Source organism: Lynx rufus, unplaced genomic scaffold (assembly GCF_022079265.1).
Source record: "Lynx rufus isolate CCGP_SWC_20201006 ecotype Redwood Valley unplaced genomic scaffold, mLynRuf1.p SCAF_11, whole genome shotgun sequence".
In the NCBI taxonomy this organism is placed as follows: Eukaryota; Metazoa; Chordata; class Mammalia; order Carnivora; family Felidae; genus Lynx; species Lynx rufus.
The window spans coordinates 68,466,559-68,485,653 of record NW_025814825.1 but is presented as its reverse complement, the minus strand read 5'-3'; the positions used below and the strand labels follow the sequence as shown (position 1 = coordinate 68,485,653).

The 19,095-nt window shown below is 63.5% G+C and overlaps 1 protein-coding gene across 10 annotated transcripts in view; it reads right to left on the bottom strand.

The window, feature by feature from the left end:
- INPP5A (inositol polyphosphate-5-phosphatase A) overlaps positions 1-19,095 on the bottom strand; it is a 175,548-nt gene that overhangs the window by 18,004 nt on the left and 138,449 nt on the right. For 8 of the 10 annotated variants that reach the window (XM_047073641.1, XM_047073642.1, XM_047073647.1 and 5 more), the window contains 2 exons: positions 4,447-4,542; positions 4,269-4,343 (listed from right to left, as the gene is read on the bottom strand). The exons of 1 other annotated variant lie outside the window; for it this stretch is intronic. In XM_047073641.1, the coding sequence (XP_046929597.1) occupies positions 4,269-4,343; positions 4,447-4,542 (171 nt within the window). Of the gene's footprint in view, positions 1-3,075; positions 4,089-4,268; positions 4,344-4,446; positions 4,543-19,095 lie in introns of all 10 variants that reach the window. One more of the 10 variants, XR_006960969.1, reaches the window with a different exon arrangement.

Genomic DNA, 19,095 nt, shown 5'->3' with positions numbered 1-19,095 from the left:
GGAATCTACTTCACAAAAGTCCAAAAGTGGTTTCGAAAGTTGCCTCGGGAAACGAGAAACTATAACTGTGCCCGGATTTCTTCCATGAGAGGGGTCTTCTCTCCCCTTCACCGCGAGATGCCCCCCGTTGCCACCCACAAAACCGCGTCCCTAACGGAGAGACGGCTGCTCGCCGGCCACGAGACCCCTGGCTGCGCAGAGCCGCCGTCCCTTGCCAGCAAGGGTTTCGTTCACGCGCACGCACGCAGGTGCTCGTTCTGTTCTGGTTTTGTCTGGCTGTGTCAGGAGACGGTGGACCAGAGTGGCCGTGGGGACGCTGACCACCCTCACTCTGCTGCGACGGCGGGGGGCTCCCGGGGCCCCATGGCCAGCCCCGGGGACACCGAGGGGCTGAAGGGGAGCGCGACGGCACACCGCGTGTGGGTGCCTGGGTGCACGTGAGCACGTGCGTGTGAGCGAGCGGCCCTCACCTGTCGCCTACTGAACATCCTCCGTGTTGTGCCGCCTCAGAAAGGGCCCCTGGAAGCCTTGCTGGGCCCTGCACCCCCTCGGTGGCCAGACCTGCCCAGAGGGCGTCCACGTGGGCGGCGTCCGCAGATGCCCTGTGAGGGGTCTGCAGGAACCTGCACACACACGGGCACACACACGCACGTGCACACGCTCCAATAAGCACAACTTGCAGCAGGCGATGAGACCCTGGAAAACCCCGGCATGAGGTGTGGTCATGGCTCTGCGTGCTGACAGGCGGGTGGCAGCATCTGGGGAGGGAGCCACTTGGACAGCCACGCTTCTCTGGCTAAGGGTGTGAAGTAAAATTGAAACTAGGAAGCATCTGGTTTGGAAAGAGCGTGAATCTTCCAGCTGCCAACAAAGTGACAGAGCCCGCCTGGGAGGAGCCCTCACCTCCAGGGTCTCCGTGGGCGAGGCGCCCGCACGCTGGCCCCTGTGCTGAAAGGGACTCCTTGGGGAGCACCGCCCGTAACGCACCCATCTGCCTGCTATCCTGCCTGCCTGTCCACGTGGAGACGTTCCGGAGCGCGAGCATGGTCTCACGCCAGGTCAACACGTACTTACGAAGCCTCTGCTGCGCGTCGGGGTCTCTGCCAGACAGACACTCTGGCGAAGGGCAAGGCCAACACCCGCCAGGCCGGGGCGCCCCTGGGCTGACACCGGCGGGGGCGGGGCACAGGTTAGTCCCACACCCGTGCACACAGCTGTAGCCCCGTGTGGCCCACGTCCTGCCCCGCACGGTCACGAACCCCCATCTGCTGCTTCGGGTCCCCGGCCGGCTGCCAGGTTTCTGGGATGCTCCCTCGTGGGGCCAGCGAGGGGGGACCGCGTCTGGGGGACCGCGTCTGGGGCTCCGCGACGGCCACGGGGCAAACTCCAGCTGTGAGAGGTTCCTGATTAGAAATTACGTGGCATTTCTGTTGAAACGATAATTTGTATCTCTTTGAGATTTTTCACTAACACGATAACCAATTTCACATGTATCTTAAACATTCTTCTTGATTACAAAGTGAAAAACAGCTCAGGGCGTGTGTGGACAATGATAAAGGGCCTGGCGGATCGTCCGTATCTGTCAGGGCTGCACAAATCCCACTGTTACTGCAGAGACACCGCGCTGATAGAGAAAAAAGAGCCCGGAAAATCAATGCGCCTTGAGCTGAGCAGTTGCTAAACACACAGAAAACATCTCTATCCAACAGGCCAAGCGCTGTGAAAATTCCCAAGCCCTGCCCTGGGACAGCCGAGGAAAATTTAATCTCTCCAAATCCTCACCAGGGCACTCCATCCTGCAGCCCTGACAGCCACACTTATAATTAATTATACAATTTCGATGGGAATATCGACTAAACAAAGCTATAAATCATAGAAAAAGTCAATAGGCATGGACACATTCAATCATGTCCCGGCCAATGATTACTACTCTTAAAATACAATAATTATTTCCAGAAGCCAGCTTGAATTAAATTTCTGTCAGACGGGTACAAGACCGGTGCTTGATGGAGGGCGCGATGGATTTTGGGGCCGCGTCCGGCGCAGGCACATCCATCCTGAGGACGGGTAGTTTGTCCCGTGGCCGTGGGGCTGCGTGCCTCGCCGCGGCGGTGGCATGGCTCGTCACACCATTTATCTTGTCCCCCGCGGCCGGTCCCGACGACCCTACTTCCTGTGCGTGAGTGACGCGGAGGCGGCTTTTCAACGTGCCGGGTCGCGGCCAGGGGCACGGGCGTCAGCGTGACCCCGCCAGGTGTCTCCGAAGGCACGGAGCCCCCGGGGCCCGCAGCAGCAGGGGGGCGGCGTGGCCGGCCACCCAAGCCTGGAGGAGCCAGGCAGATGCCCCGCGGAGGCCCCGGGCCCGGGCGCGCCCCCGACACGTGAGATTCCTGACAGACACGACGAAGGGGCACGTGGGGTCTTCCCCAAAACACCATGTGGAAACCTATTCTAACTCTGTGCTGCATTTTTAAATCTTTGAAATTCAAACGTTCTAATCTTCCTCCCTCTTAAAAAGTTTCATATGCGGATAAATACGGAAATAAAAATTATTACGTCCGACAGTGACAACACTTGTCATTTCTAACGGCAGTACCGTGAGCTCTGTCCAGATGTCAGCTCTGCCCATGATGCGGGTCCGTGTGCACCGGCCCCCCATTTCCAGAACACACGCCGTCTCCCGGGCCCCCCGCGCCGCCCTGGCTCAGACCCCACGGGACGTCCTTCTGGCCCACCTCCTGCTCCTTCCCGAACGGTCCGGTCCCTGGCTGCCCCCGTGCCAGCCCCGCGTCCATGTGTCCACTGCTGGACCCTCGGCTTTGCTACTTCCCTGGTGGCCTCACTGCCCCCCGCTCCGAGGCGTTGCCTCTGCAGCAGGGGCCCCTGAAAGCCCACCCTGACTCTGAGCTCAAGAAGTCTCACACAGCTGCCCAGAAACAGCGTGGCATGCCCGGTCTCCCGGGCACTTCACCACAACAGTGCCTCGGGCTCCCCTGTGCCCCCAGGTCCCCGGGCCCGGAAATCACAGGCGTGCTGTCCTCTTAGGTGCAGACGGCAGGCAGGCACGGTCCTTACCCTGGTGCTTCCCGCCTAGGGAAGCCGCCTGGGCTGTAAGCGTCCGCGTGCTGAGCTGGGCGCTGCGGAGGCTGCGGAGGGAGAGTCACCTTGCCTGGGCCTGAGGCCCCTCGAGGACGTGACATGTGGTCTGGCCAGGCCCGAAGGGCAGAGCCCCCGCTGGGACAGGCTGGTGGGAGGAGCAGAGCATCTGCTGGGTCCCCTGCACGGGGCGTGGGGCCGGGGGAGCACACAGAGGCTCACCGGAGGCCTGTGGCTGCGGGCCTGGAGCTGAGGCCTGACTCTCTGTGCAGGGGACAAGCCCCTGGCTGGGCTCTGGGCTGGGGGCGCGCTGGGTGGGCTCCTGCGGCGAGCGAGAGGCAGTGGCCCCGGGCTGGTGGGGACAGACGAGGGGACAGGGACGGGGGCAGTGCCTGTCGCCCGGCACTGACACGGGCAGAGCTCCACTTGCGCCGAGGGGAAACTGAGGCACAGGTGCAGCCCACGCTCAGCACGGCTGGGCTCCCAGAGGCAGAGAGGTGAGAACAGGGATGGTGGGGCGGGGCCCACGGTCCAAGAACCACCCCCAGGCTTTGGCAGAAAGACGTCCCTGACATGGTCCCAGGGGTCTCGGAGGCACGGGGGCCGGACCGCCAGGGTGCGGACAGACTGGGAGCTGAACAGGGGTCATGGGGGGGGGGCAGCTGTGCACAGAGCCTCTACAGAGCGGGGTGGGGGGAGGGAGAGCACGAAGGACAGAGGGCGGGCAGGTGCCCCACCCAGGGCCCGCCCCTGCGCCACGGAACCCCGGGGGCCTGGAACCGGCCACACGGGGGACGCTTAGGCCTCGGAGACTGGCAAACACCACACGTCACCTGTTGGTCTACACGAAACAGACACCGATAAGCACGTGACAAACAGGCGCTGATCCCGTCACGCGAATCTGGTCGCCCTGCACGGCCTCTCCGGACTCTGCAGGGCACGAGGTGGCTTCGGGGAAGAGGGCGGTTCCCGCGGGACCAGGGCTCCACCGACTGGTTTGAGATGCACGTTTCACGCACACATGCACGCGCACAGCCACGGAGACGCCCGGTCAGGTGCGTCAGCCGTCCGAGCACCTGGGGCGCCGCCCACACAGGGGCCGCCCGGGCCGCCCAACAACCAGACGCTGGGCCAGCAGCCACAGCCCGGGGACAGGGGACAGCGGGGCTCACCGCGGTGCCGTTGTTGTCGCGGAAAACCTCCTGGTTGAAGTAGTGGAAGACTTTCTTTTCCAGCTGAAGCATCACCTGGAAAGGAGAAGTGGACGCCAGTGTGGGCGGAGCAGAGACAGCGCCTCCCGCACAGTCCAGAGAGCCCAGCTCCAGGGGCCACGGTTGAGGGCTCTCTTACCTTCCGGTCGTTGTCCGACTCGCGGAATATCAGCTTCACCACCTCGTTGGTGTCGGCGGCCCGGACTGTCTGCATCGTGGCCTGTGTGCAGAGAGTCTGGGAAAGACACAGAAGGGACTCAGTCCCCGCAGAGAGGGGCCCGCAGCCCGTGTCCCCTGAAAGCAATCAGCACACCTCCTGGCCTCTCCCCCCTGCCCTGTCCTTTCCAGGCTGCTTCCGCCTGGCTCCACGCGTCCCCGGAAAGGGACCACGGGCCCGCCACACGGGAGCGGGAGCACGACCAGCTGACCAGGCACACTCTCCAAGGGCAGGCCTGTCGGGAAGTGCCGTGCACCTCTGGCGGCCCCGGCCTCCCTGCCCATCTCTGTTCCCCGTGCTGCCCCCAAGCCGGCGGGGCCTGGACCCTAGATCTGCCGGAGGCTTCACTGAAATCAGCACGAGCAGCGGAGGGGCGGGGAGGTCTCTGCCCTTCACGGTGTCCCCACAGCAGGCTGGGGACACCCTGCGATGAGATCTGCCTCAGGTGGGCGGTGGGACAGGACCCGGAAGGCAACGCCAGGGAGCACAGAGGCCATGCTGGGTTTTTGGGTCACCCCCAGGGCCGCAAGGCTGGGACACTCCCCACAGCACACCCCAGTTCATGGACTAAGTTAAATCCAGGCTTGCCGAGAAAACTCCTCTAGTGTCAAGCTGGGTGTGAGGCAGGAAAGGTGTGGATGGGTGCAGCACACTGGAGACCCCCACCCAGCGGGGCAAGCCTGCTCTGGGCAGTGAGAAGTCGCAGGCTGGGTCACGGGTACTTAGGAATATGTTCAACAAAAGAAGTTCGGGATGTGCCGAAAGGATAGACCTTCACGGGAGAGGACAGAGGACTGGGGAGCTGGCCCCCACCCCGTGCGGCGGATGACGCTCTTTCCTCGTGGGAAGGTCCCGTCACCAGGGTCCATGTGCACAACGTGTCCAGGAAGGGCAGCTGGAGGCAGAAGGCAGAGCCGAAGCTGCCTGGGGGCGGCCAAGGAGAGTCCACCCCGGACCGAGGCCTGTCTGTAAACTACACCTCAACGGAGCCGCTCTCTAAAACATGACTCGATGACTTTTATTTAAAAAAGAACACTGCAGGAAAACAACGAATTCTGACTTTTTGAGCACATCCTCCACTGAAGGCCTTTGCAAAGCTGGACACACGTCCCCCAGGGGAGAGTGGTGTCAGCCCGGAGAGGCCCACTGAGGGGCCGGTTTTGGTGGAGGGGGCAGGGACCCCCGGGACGAGCCCCCCGGCCCCTCTGCAGACCCCTCCCAGGTTTGCTGGGGACACACACGCGCACACACACACACACACACACACACCGCCCAGCATGCGGCAGGGGAGGCAGCGGCCACCGCCACCGTCCCCAGAGCGTGCTCCAGGACAGGCCATTGACATTCAGAGCACAGATCAGCTAGGCAGGTCAAGCCCCCAAAGTGGCTTTTGGACTCATGTGTCACAAATCAGTCTGGCCGCCTTCAAGCGGTGAGGATTAGAACAAGCACAGAAGAATCTGGAGCAGAGCCCGGCCGCCGGCCGCCCCCGGCCGCCCCCGTCCTCGGAGGTCCAGCTGCATCCAGATGCTAATGCGCTTAAGTGGCTCAAGCACTTCCGTGAATGGGGGAGGGCCCCCCGGGCGGGCAGACGGCCATTGTGGCCACCCCAGGACGCGATTCAGGGGATTCTCCCTTCTTCTCCCAAAGGCACCTGCTAGAAACTTTTCAAAGGAATTGCTTTATCTGGCCATTTCGGGCGGGCTCCCAGAGGATAAACATCTGATCAGCCCGGGCGCTCTGAGAGGGCCGCCCTGTGCCTCCTGCCCTCCGGCCCTTTCTCTGTGCCCTCCCGTGGAGCCACCACATTCAAGGGGTTTTAAAGAAGTGATCGGGCCTGGCCGCGGCCTCGCCTCGGCTTTCAATCCGCAGTCACGGCCAATCATGCAGAAACGTGCCGGGGCCTTTCCGCTCGCCTCCTCATGGAAGGGATCTTTCCTTTGAAAGGAGAAAAAGAAATGCCCCAAATGCTATTTCTACAGAGCCATCCGAGATTTATTTCGTTATCAGCAGCCACACGAAGGGGCGCCAGACAGGACGTTCCCGCAGTCCGTCCTCTCGGCACTCGAGCACCTGACTTTTGTCTTGGAACCTCGCGGGGCCGCTGTCGCCAAGGACGCCCACCTGTCGTGCGGCTAAGGAAAGTCCCGTGTTTCTTCTCAGTGTGATAACTTTCGAAGTAGGCTGCCGGGACGGGGTGTCCCCAGGACCCGGACCCCAGTGTCAGCCCAGAGGGCCAGTGCCAGTGTTTTCTGTGAATCCTGTCATTCACAGCCTACCTGACTGGCCCAGTCCTCCCCCATGGTCCAAAACTCTACCAGAGGCAGCACGCGTGGACCCTTCCGGCCGGGCCATCCGACACCGTCTCGCAGAGCCCACCCTCTACCCTCTGCTGCAGACAGAAGGACCCTGCGGTCCATGGCAGCAGGGACGGGGCGCGGGCGGAGCTCAGTCCCCACTTCAAGCACCAGCTACACAGGCACCTGACACCTGCAGGGCAGAGCTCCAGAGGCGAGGGGCTCGGGGATTCCCGGGAATGCCGGCCGGTCCTGGACCGGACGGCTCAGCAAAGTCCCCAGTTTGAGTCTCCTTCTGGGCCTTACTGAGCAAAGCCTGATCTGGGGGCAGCTTGGGATGGGATACGCCTGTTAGGAAGGACGTTCCAAGGTTCCACGCGGTACGTTTCAGTCTGTGTTGGTAAGAAGCACACAGAACAAAAACGTATAAACGTAAACTTAAAAAACTCCATCAGGAACAGAGCCTGAACCAGAGTCTGCGAAGTTTCCCTGTTTGGACGGCTCAGTGTGTGAACTGAAGTAAAAGCCGGGATGCTGGGCTGTGTCCACCCGAGAGGCATCAGAAGGGCCGAGGCCTCCAGCTGCACGGACGACGGCCGTGACGCTCCCGCCCGGCCGTAAATGTGGCTTCTGAGCAGGTTCCCCGCAGGTGGCAGTCCCTCATCCAGGGACTGTGGCGGGAGGAGGCGGAGGGGCAGGACGGCCAGCACTCACTTCCACCGTGCGGTTTCCCCAGAGTGTGTCCGCTGGACGTAAATCCCCGGTCCTGCCTCTGTCGGCGAGGCCCGCATGGACGGGAACACAAGTTTGGTCTCGCTCTCCCCCGCAGATTCAGGAGGAGCCCCCCCGGGAGCGGGCAGGGGTCTCGGTCTCCCTCAGGCTCACAAGGATCCCCACCCCCGGCCCAGGCCCGCACACGGACCCCGCCGTGCATGTTCAGATGCCGCTCGGGGTCACGGCACGGGCCGCTCTGGGATGCGGTGGGGGTGAGCCTGGGGTCAGCAGGCCCCTCGCCAGGGCCAGGACGCCCCATCCCCAGAGCTTGTGCGGGAGCCGCCGAAGCCACCGTGGCTGCAGGAACCAGAGACGAGCTCCCGGGGACTTGGGTCCTCACGCCTGGAAAGACCTCTTCCAACGGCCTGCGTGTCCTGTGTCCTGGCAGTCGGTGGGCACAGTCCTGTCTCTGTGTTTTGACACAAGCCATCTCTTTGTTGGTGGGCCACGCCCTCCCTTCTGGCGACCGAGCCCACCTGCCAGCGAGGGCTGGGACCCACCGAAGGCCACGAGCACATGGCAGGTTCTCAGCAGACGGCCTGCCCGACCTGCCCGGAGCCTCCCGAGGAGGCCCACTCCCCTGTGCTGGGCAGACAGAGCCACGGGACCAGGACCACAAGGTCCCGGAGGCACCTCAGGGAGCAGGAGGGCCGCCACACAAATTCATCACCGTGGCCTCCTGACCTGGCCACTGGCCACTGGCCACTGGCCCCAGCAAAGCCCATCCCACATCCGCACCAAGGGGGCAGGGGCTCCTGACGCCGGCCCGTATCTCACAGAGGCCAGATGCTCGCCGTCTGGAGGCGTGAGCAGGGCCGTTGTCTAGGGGCCCACAAAGAGGTGGGGGCAAGTTTTAATCCTGACTTCAGTCGGCAACGAAAACCAGCCAGGCCAGATGTCTGCTGACCGTTGAACGTGCGGGGCGCGGACGGCGGTGCCCGGGCCGGGACCCCTCGAAAGGCCCCTGCCTTCCCTCCCTCCGCGCAGGGGCGAGAACACCACGGGCTGAACTGACTGGATGCGGCCACGAGGCCGGCTGGGTCCCCACACAGACACAGTACAGGCAGCGCTGTGGGAAACAGTCCAGCAAATTCTGAAGGAATCAGGCTATGGCCGCAGGAAGCAGACTTCCCTGTTTTCGCACCCAGACCCTCGGGAGGAGGCACCGTGACCTGGGAGAGCCTCACAGCACAGAACGGGCTTGGTGGGGGCACCCTGCACCTGCCGGCCCCCCCACCTGGCGCTCCCGGGCGAGGCTCCCGAGGTGTGAGCTAACCCAGCTTTAGCCACTTACGAGCCTCATCCCAGCAACAAGGAGAAAGGAGTAACCCATCCGAAGAAAGTGACGGTGGAGGAAAGTGTGCATCTGGCACATCTCAGACATCAGTAACAACAGAGAAGGGAGCAGAGAAGGAGAAGAAAGGAGGGAGTGAGGAGGGGGGAGGAGGAGGGAGAAGGAGGGAGGAGAGAGGGGGAGGAGGAGGGAGGAAGCAGGAGGGAGGAGGGAGCAGGAGGGAGGAGGGAGTAGGAAGCAGGAGGAAGAACAAGCAGGAGGAGGAGGAGGGAGGAAGCAGGAGGGAGGACGGAGCAGGAGGGAGGAGGGAGTAGGAAGCAGGAGGAAGAACAAGCAGGAGGAGGAGGAGGGACGAAGCAGGAAGGAGGACGGAGCAGTAGGAGGAGGAGGGAGGAAGCAGGAGGGAGGACGGAGCAGGAGGGCAGAGGGTGGGGGAGAAGCCCTGAGCCCTGCCCCAGCCGTGTGCCCAGGGACTCGGGAGGACGCTCCCTCCTCACTGGCGGCCTGGCCTCGGTGAGCCGGTGGGTGGGCTTGAAGAGACATGTGCCCCGTGGTTCACACCTCTCCCTGGAACCGCGGCCCTGCCGCTGCTTTTGCCGGCTGACAGCCTGGTGCGGGACATGCAGACCCTTGTGAAACCGGAAACGGAGGAGCGCCCCAGTCTAATTTCAGCCCCAGACGCTCACGGCTGAGTCTGGCCAAGGCGACAGAAGTCTGCAGAAGAAACGGACTGAAAACGCCTCCGGCCTTCCACGGAGGGTCAAGGAGCCGGGAGCAGGGAGGCCCCACGGGCATCGTGAGTCTCAGGGACACGCTTCCTTTGGCCGGCGGGCTCTCTGGCACGTCACGGACCCCAGAGTCGGGAGGAGGACCGGAGCCGGCTGACCTCCAGGGCCGGGGGTGCAGCACCAGCCTCCGCGGGCGGGCCAGTGCCTCTCAGGGTCAGCTGCGGGGCCCGTGCCACCGTCCCCAGGACCCTTCCCGGGACCCTCCTGACAAACAGCTGCAGTGAAACGGCAGCAAAGCCATGCTACGGAGGCACAGAGTGAAGCGAAGCCGTCTGCCGGCGAACAGTGCCCAAGGCGGCCTCTGGGGTCAGGGAGGGGCTGCGGATGCCTCCGGAAGCCGGGAGGCGCAGGGCAGGGAACACAGTGCAGGAAGTTGGAGCCACTGTAAGTAACCAGCCTCTGCTGCCCAGAAAGGGGTGTGGGCCCGGGGCCTGGATGAACCCAGAAACGGGCAGGTGCCCGCGCACGGCCTTCTCCAGGGGCCCAGAGCTCCGTGTGCTCACAGGGGGACTTCCTCCCCGGAAACGGCACGTCTCATCCCCGTCTGCAGGCCCCATGCACGCGCCCGGGGGCCCCTCACCTCCGGGAGTGGGGGCTCGTCTGACGGACCCGAGACCGGGATGCTGAGCTCCCACTGGCGACCCTAGCCGGGATTCACCCGGGCCCAGGGGGCGATCTCACAGCCCCTCCAAGGGGTCCGCCCACGTTCGGAATGGGGTATCTGTGGTGCTGGAGCCTCGCCAGCCACACGGTTGGCACGAGCGCGCACTCGACCCAGCGCCTCCTTCCCCCTTGTGCACCTGCGTCCGGGAGGGACAGGCGTGGAACCCCCATGTGAGACCACACTCGCCTGCTCTGTGCTGTGTGTCCAGCAAGAACCAGGCTGAGAACGGCTTGCACTCAGGTCGCCGGCACAGAGCTGCTCCCCAGCCCTGGGACGGTCTGCTCCCGTTCCCTGGGACCGGAATCTTGGGGTTCCTCGCCCCCGCCCCCGGATCACACAGATGTCAGGGAAAGTGGTCCCTCAGCAGCCAGCGCCGGGAGGCCAGCCCTGCGCGCGGCGCAGGCCGCCTTCCCCGAAAAACCATCGACCGGAGGCATGTCAGCGAGACCTGCCCTCCGCCCCGTCGTCGTTGTCATTCAGTTGGTGGCTGAAAATAAAGAGGGGGCTGAGTGCCCAAGGTTCAGCCAGCCCCTCTCATGGGGCAGTCGCCGCAGAAGAGGAAACGTTCCTAAAAGGTAGTTCACAAAGGCCCCTGGATACATTCCACAGATTCTCCTTAAAACCAGTTAACGGAGAATCATTACCTTTTAAAACTGAAGTTTTCAAACGACTCTAGACAACAGCTGGCTCGAGACAATAAACGTCATCTCGTGACACGGACGGTCCTCCCAGAGGCGCTGGCCGCGAGGGGCCCACACGATGTCCTGGAACTTGCCCCTGGCCGCCTGCACACACCTCTCCGAGTCAGGGGTACAGGGGCCTCCGAACCCACCAACGGGTCAGCCCGGGGTGGGGGCCCTAGCATCCCACACGGGCTCTCTGCCGAGTAGGGGCAGAGAATTAGAGCATCAGGTTTCGACAGACATCCCCGTGCCCTGGACATCCATCTAAGTGCCAGGGACACAAGATAAGCATTGTCGGTCCCACGAGATTAACGTTCTCTGGTGATTCGCATCTGCAGACATCGTTCTGAGTCCCGAGAGTACGCGAGGGCTTGACGGGAGGCACCACTGAATCACGGCTCTGGAGGTTCTGGAATGGAAACTGGCGGCTTTAAAAGTTGCCTTGGTCCCTGGTAACCTACGCATCTGAGGGAAAGAGCTCGGGAAAGAGCCTCTCGCCCAACGCTCTCTGACCGTCCCCGCTGGGGGAGGGTTCACACGGCACCGCAGAGAACGAGCGCGGAGAAGCCGCTCCCCCCCCCCCCCCCGCCTCGGCAGGGTGAGCAGAGCCCCTGCAGGTGAGGCCCTCCCGCCCCCCCCCCCCACCGGGGAGCCCTGACAGAGAGAAGAGGCCGGTGGCCAGAGAAGCAAGGACACGCCCATCCCGCCCTGGTGACAGCGTGGGCCACCAGTGGGCAGGCGCGGCACGAATTCTGGCCGTTTTGGCTTCCTTCCCGTCACGCACAGGCACACACACGTGTACGCAGGTGGGCTACGTGCATGTGAGTACACACGCCTGCGTTCAGCGCACACGTGTGCCAGCGAGGCACACACAGGGCACACCGTGCACACGCGCCCGCACGCACAGCTCCCGGGAGGCAGGAGGGAGCAGCGGCAGGCGAGGGCGGCGGGCCTGCCGCCCGCAAACAGCCACCGTCACGCGAGCGCGTCCCGGTGCCGACCCCCCCCTCCCCGGTTCTCGGGACCAGGGTGGCCTGCCCGACACGGAGAGCAGCCCCGGGGTCTTGTCCTCTCTCTGGAGAGGTGCCCCTGCCTCCAGCAGGAACTGCCCCAAACGGTCCGCCAGCCCGTTTGTGCTAACCTCCCGGAGGCCCTTCCGGTGAGCGCTCTGTCTCTTCCAAAGGTTTTCCCACCAGATCCCTGCGCTCCCAGGAGGAAAGGCGTCTATTAGTAAGTGGGGGGAGACACCGCCTCTGGGGGCCCCAGAGTGCTGAGGATGCCGCAGCGGGGGCCCTGGGGGCTGGTGGCAGGTCGTGGGGAGGCGCCGTTACGAGGGTTAGGTCAGCCGCCACGGCGCCTTCCCCCTCTTTGTTTCAGATTGTGCACTGTTCCTCCAGAACAACAACACCATAAAGACGCTTTCTTTCATCTCCTCCCAGGACGGCTCCCGCGAACTCCCTATCGGCCTGGCCACCAGGGCAGGCGCTAACGGAGCGGCACGCTGGGCAAGCCCGTGGCGGTTCTGAGCCCACACGGGCCCCTCGGCCAGTGTTCTGGAAGGAAGCCAGGTGTGTCTCCGGCCGGGGTGTGCAATGCACGCGGCTCGGGCCCGGGACGGCTCCCCAGGGGTGACGCCTGCAGCAAGGCCCCGGCTGGGGCCTAGACATGCTCTCGGTCTGGTCTCTTGAGGACACCCCGGGACAAGGCAGGGCAGGCGGAGCGGGAACCCCCAGCCTGGCGCTTCCTCCTAGCGCCCACGCAGGCCACAGACAGACAGGGAGCCTGCCCACCAGCTCTGGCCCAGAGGTGGACGGTCCTAGAACCCCCGCGGGCCGTGCTGACCCAAAGAGCAGCGGGAGAGCAGTGATGCACACAGCAGGACGCACATTAGTGAGCACAGAGCCGTCCACGAAGCAGAAAATCAGGCTCTCCCACAGGGGACAGGCGAGGGCGAAAGGCACCAGCGCTCTTGTCTTTTTTCTTCTCTTTCCATCATCGTGGCGATGATTGTTGGGACATCAGTGTACCAGTTGGAAAGGCCAGCTAATGTTTGTAAGGCAAACTTCCTGGCAGAAAATCCAGGAAATCCGTGAAACCCAGAACGGTCATAACTGTGACCTTACGTAGTTGGTTTCAGGTTCGTGTCTCGGGCCCCTTATCAAAACAGACCGGATTCTCCTTTTTTGGAACAGTAAGTAAATAAACCTAACAATTTAGATGCGTAAATTGGCTGCTTTAAACTCTGACTGTTCAAAAGCCACACAGACAAGCTGAGCACAGACGCTAAGGCGCCTGCACGAGCGCCCGACCCAGCGGCTGCAACTCCTGGAGTCCACAGACACAAGAGTGCCCAGAGCCAAGGAGGCCGCCGGCACGCCCAGCCCCGTCTACACTGGCTCCCAATTCAGATCGGAAACACTCACGCCCACCAGCGTTTGCCCGAGACACGGGGGACAGAGCTGTCTGCACATTTAAACCCACACCCTCTCAGAGCTGCTAAAGGTCTGTGAAAGCCCCGTTCCCCAGGAGGCTCTCTCGCGGCGCATCACGGGGGCGGGGGCCGGGGCAACCCTTCCAGCTGTCTCAGGTTGCCAGGCTGCCCTCTCCTCAACTGCTTGCTCCCACCACTCATTGCCACAACACAGGCGGAAATGCCAGCTGGCTGCCGGGGGGGGTCTGTGTGCCCCACGACCCGGGCTGAGTGTTGGGGTGCGGAGGCACGGCTGGGGTTGGGTTCAACGAGCTCACTGGAGAGCAGACGCGAGCCAGCCCGCTGTCTGGCGCTCCGTGTGGGCGCCGTGACCGTGCAGCTGGGTGGTTCCTGGAGGGCCTCCTGGGGGAGGGGGGCTGGCAAGGGCGTGATGGGGTGATGCCCCCTCAGGCCGAGTGGGAGCGCCCTCCCCAGGACGCGGGGGCCCCGAGGGAAGGAGGGCGGTCTGGGGACGGGGCTCCGGCCACCGGGAAGCCTGGCCGCACCACTCTTGCCGGCTGTGGTCTGCGGTGGTTTCGTGACGTGGGGGGTGTGCCCTGCGTGGTTCCTTCTGGCCCCTTCCCAGGCCGGCGCTGTCAGTGCTGGGGGCGCCCCCCCCCCCGACGGGTCCTCACAGGACCCGAGTCCCCAGGGGCCCACCTGGCACCCGGGCGCATGTGCACGTGTCAGTAACTGGCAACTGGTCTTCAAGACGGCCGCCAGCCTCCAAAAACGCATCCGCCACCATCGCTGTCGGGGATGAAGCACGGCAGGTGGGCGTGGGCCGGGCCTCGCCGGGACGGGAGCGCCTGGCACTGCTGATGCTCTTTGTCACTGCGGCCAGCTGAGCGTTCCAGCTGCCAGTTGCCACGGCGCAAGGCACAAAACGTACCCTCTGAGCGATCCTGCCAGCGGGGCTGAGCCAGAGGCTGCGTCAATAAGCAGCTTCGTGACGCACGGCCCACCGGACGGCACGTGACAATCGTGTGGAATCTGTGCACGTTTCAATTACATCCAGCAGCACCAAGTCCGGTCCTCTCGGTTCTGCTCTGCAAGCACGTCGGCATGAATTTGCATCTGAAACAGGAAGCTGCCGATTCCCGGGGGACGGGCTCCCTCGCTCTGCGGCTCTTCCCGAGGCTGCTGCCGGCAGGACTCGGCCACCCGTCTCCGTCCGGCTCCACAAGTGACCTGGTTCCCCTTCCTGCACTCGGGGGCCTGACCGGCCCCACCTCCTTTGCCCGCAGGAGGGTCGGTGGCGGCCCATGCCTCCTGGAGGCTGCCATCCGCTCACTGGCCCCTCGCTGGTTTGCAGACAGGTTTGCCAGCGAGCACGGGGGTGGCACCCAGGAGGCGAAGAACCCCGGACGCCAAGTCCGGGGAGGCTGACCTCACCGCCCTCGGTGGGGCTCGGCAACAAAACCCAAACCCAGTCCGGTGGTGGCTTCTCACCCGGCAGTGCTCAGCAGAAGGGACCCGCTCACACACAACGTGACCACACGCTTCCGGAAGTCGCCGTCAGGCAGGAGGCACAGTCCCGCCTCGAGGCCTCCTCAGGCCTCCTCACACGCAGCTGCGGCACGGTCCACGACATTCGGGGTCCCCTGCCACGCCGACCTCGGGCCCGCCGAAGGCTACGCGTGGGGTGGGCACAGGCCACCTCGAGGACGGAGGGTGGAGGCCCGCACAGCCTTCTCTTCCCGTCCCTGGCACCCCGTCTTCAGGCACTGAAAGTGGGTGTCCATAACTGGCGGCCCCAGGAGGGGGTCGCTGCAGAGGGCAGTCCGCCTGTCTACCCAGGTGGAGGGGAGGACGGACAGTGCCGGGCACAGGCCCAGGTCGGTGGTGGGCAGCGTGGGTCCGGGCCAAGCCCCAGCGGGCTTCTCCCTGACCTGTGCTCTTTCCTGGGCCACGCGGTGCTTCAGAAGGACAGGTCAGGCGCCCCACTCGCCTCCTCGGCAGATCGCAGGGGCAGAGGCCCCGCTCTGAGGCCTTGGAGGGGGATGGACGGAGGACGCTCTACCCTCGTCCCGGCCCCCTCCTCCTGGCTGCCCACATCCCAGTGCCCACCCAGGGCTGTACCACCCCCCCTCCTCCCGTCCACACCGCCAATGGCATTGATGCCCCCAGACCATGCTTAAGAACCCCACAGGACTCCACGGCTCCCAGCCAGGCCTTGCCCACAGGAGGCCCCATCCCAAGACACGCCCCGCTGGCCTCCGGCTGACACCAAGGTCACAGACACAGGTGCGTCTGAAACAGGGCCCTCCCGCAAGAGGCAGGTGCTTCCAAGAACAGGGTCACGGGAAGCACAGACACCCTGGACGACGCTGTTCTCAGGCTGCTCCTGGGCCTCCCAAGAGGATGGGGCAGACGAAACACAGCACTCGTGTCCCCAGGCTGGCAGACCCACCCCCACGGCTCTCCTGGGACCCAGGACCGTTGCCACGAGGGCCCCGGGCCACACGTCCACCCTGGCGTGCACCACAGGCACGCAGGAAACATCGGCTGGACAGACGTGGAAGAGACCCCAGCTCTGGGGCAGCCGACCGCAAAGCCGTAACCGAAATCAGAGTATCAGACCCGCCACGGGCGTGTGTGAAACAAGAACCACCATCCAGGCCGTGGGAAAGAAAACGGCGGCTCTGCTCTCCCCGGGGCCACGGAGCCGCCCTGGGCCTCACGGTCCTTCTATCTACTCCCTGCCGGCTGTGAGGACTCAGCAGACAGAAAGAGGAGAATGTGATGCAGGAAAGGCCAACAACCCGCAGGACCCCACAGCCTCTCAGAACACAGAGGGCAGCCTCCCACGCGTGTTCCGGAAACATCGAGGCTGTAACAGGGCCGCCCCGGGCACGGTCCAGCCCAGAGGGGACACGAGCCATGACGTCCACGTCACGTGAAAGGCGGGCACCTTGCGTGCACACCTGCGGGGCCCGTCACCCCAGCTGGTGCGCGGCTCGACCTGAGGCGCTTCTCAGGCTGTGGTTCCCCGACCGCAGCCCCAACACAGGGGCCTGGAGGTGCCGGCCGGTCCCTGTCGCATCCTCGTTGTGCAGTTAATTTGGAAGAGAAAAGCAAAGTGAAGTGAGTCGGGGGCCGGGCAGCCTGTCCCTCAGAGTGACCTGGGGCTTGCCGGCACCCGCCTGTGGCCCTGGACCCACACCTGCAGAGGCCGCACTCAGGGCCCCGGCCCGGGACTCCTGACGCCTCTCCACACCCGTCCTCTCGAGGAGCCGACCGCCGCCCACCCAGCCGGACCCAGACTCTCAGGGAGCGTGCAGAAATGTCCTTTGGTTCCCACAAAATTTCTGTCAATCGTTTTTACTGTTAAAAACTCCTTTAAAAACCATGCCACATGCCACTGGCAGATTCTGATTTTCCAGAAGACGTGCTTACGCGGTGCTTCGCAACTGAACAACCTACGGCACCTTGACTAACGCTATTGAAATTAATCACCGACAAAAAAAATTTGTTCTTTTTCAGTTCAATTTACTTTCAGGTACACCTTTGCCAAGAAGTACGTTTACTACGTTAGTGTTCAGCTCGTCAAGTGGTGGGGAGATATGCCAATCCAGCATTACACGCTGTCAGGGTTGAAGAGCGTCCCCCAAATTCATGTCTACCCAGACCTCAGAAGGTGACCTTGTTGCAAAGTATGGTCTTTGTAGATGTAACTAGTTAGGGATCTCGAGACAAATCAGGCTGGATTCAGGATAGGCCCCAAGGTCGACGACTGGGGTCCACATGAGGGAACAATGAGGACAGGGGGTGGAGGACAGGCCGCGTGTTCACGATGAGGGACGACCAGGCCACCTTGACTTTGGAGTGCCAGGTTCCAGACTGTGAGGGAACACGCATGTGTGGTCCTTGTCACAGCAGCCCAGGACCCTGCCACGTGGCGGCACAGGGCCCGGCACAGGAAGGCTGCACCGTGCGCTCGCCGTGTCCTACGTGTTCAGTCAGGAACAGGCAAGAGATTGGTTAGATCTGCTTCTCGGTAAGCAGCACGTGTGCGAGGCCGGAAGGGAGGGGCCCTGGCGGCTTGGCGGTGACGCGGGGGCATGGGGGCAGAGCACTGGGGAGGGGATGCCTGGCCTGTGGGGGTGGTCCGGGACATCACCCGCCATGCCGGGCGCCAGGTTCCTCCCGGGCGGCAGTCCACAATTCTCAGGAACCACTGGATCTTTCTTTGGGAAGAGCGAGGCACCCATACCTGCTTCCTCGGTTTACTCCGCGACACCTCGACTTCTCGGGCTCCAGGGAAGTTTCACAAGTGTTGATGCCTGTATTGATGCTGCTGCCCGGGTTTCGAGAACGGTCTTGGGCTCCACAGCTAACATCTTCATTGACCCAACGGTCCTTAGAAACTCTAAACTGAAAGTCACCTTCCATGCATTTGGGATCACGATCATCTCCTGGAAGTCTGCTGTATTTACACAGCAACCCCTATGCAAAAACGTAATTAGAAGTTTTGGCAAACGAATGGCCGTTTATCCTGAGGCTTTAAAGAGCCACGTGGACGTGAAAATCCTCCAAACATTGAAGGACGGATCGTAGGCGCACTTGTTTAATGAGCAAGTGATTCCACTGAAGCCCACGGACTTCCCTCCCACTCTTGGCGGAGGTGCCACAGAGCCGAATCTGATGCGTCCCGGAACGGCACTCAGCGGGCAGCGTCCTGGGGCATCGCTGGGCGAGGCTCGCTGCTCCCAGGACCCGAGCTCGGCGGCCCGCGGGCCTTCCCAGGCCGGGGGTGGAGGACAGCCGTCTGCCCGGTGGCGCTCGGGTGCATTCAGATGCGCTGTCCTGTCCCGACACTCACGCGGACTGAACAGAAGCCCTGGAACGTGCCCCTGGCTCGTGAGCGAAAGACCCACGTCCCCAACTAACAGGCTCCCGGGGAGGCCGCGTCTCCTGCTGGCGGCCAGAGCCTCCAACAGGAGCAGCTGAAGACCTCTCTGCTCCATCAAGCCCAGCACCTCCAACCGGCACCGATGGGAAGAGCCGCTGGTCGCAACAGCTGCCCAGCTGCCTCACTTCCGTCGGGAGAGGCTTCTCTGACCTTCCGAGGCCCTCACACGCCCTCCTCGCCCCCGATGAGAGACCCTGGTCTCCCCACGATGCGCCCTGGGCGTCCCCGCTCTCAGTCTACCGTGGCTCAGCCCTCGAGTCCCCAGGACCCCCAGCCACCTACGGACCCCCCCGCCTCTCCAGCACCGCCACCGTGCGGCTTCCCGGCAGGGCAGGGGGCAGGGATTTGGACACACAGAAATGCTCACGCTGGGACACAAGGACACAGTGGTGGTTTCATCAGTCGACCACCTGATGGAGGGAGGCAGGGAGGGGCCGCACGAATACACATTTGTTCCTTTTCCCAGTACCTGATGCCACGCTTTGCACCTGACGTCATACAGGTGCACAGAGGTGGGGAGGAGCACACGATGGCGAGGGGACGGAGCCTCTCACCCTCCGAGCTCCAGAAGTGCGGGCGGCCCGAGCTCCTCTGGGCTGGCACTGGGCTGCCCGCCAATTGCCCCGGGAGGACGGGACCCTGAGCTGCTGGGGCCAGGGGTGGCGAAGCTGACAGAAGATGAGGCT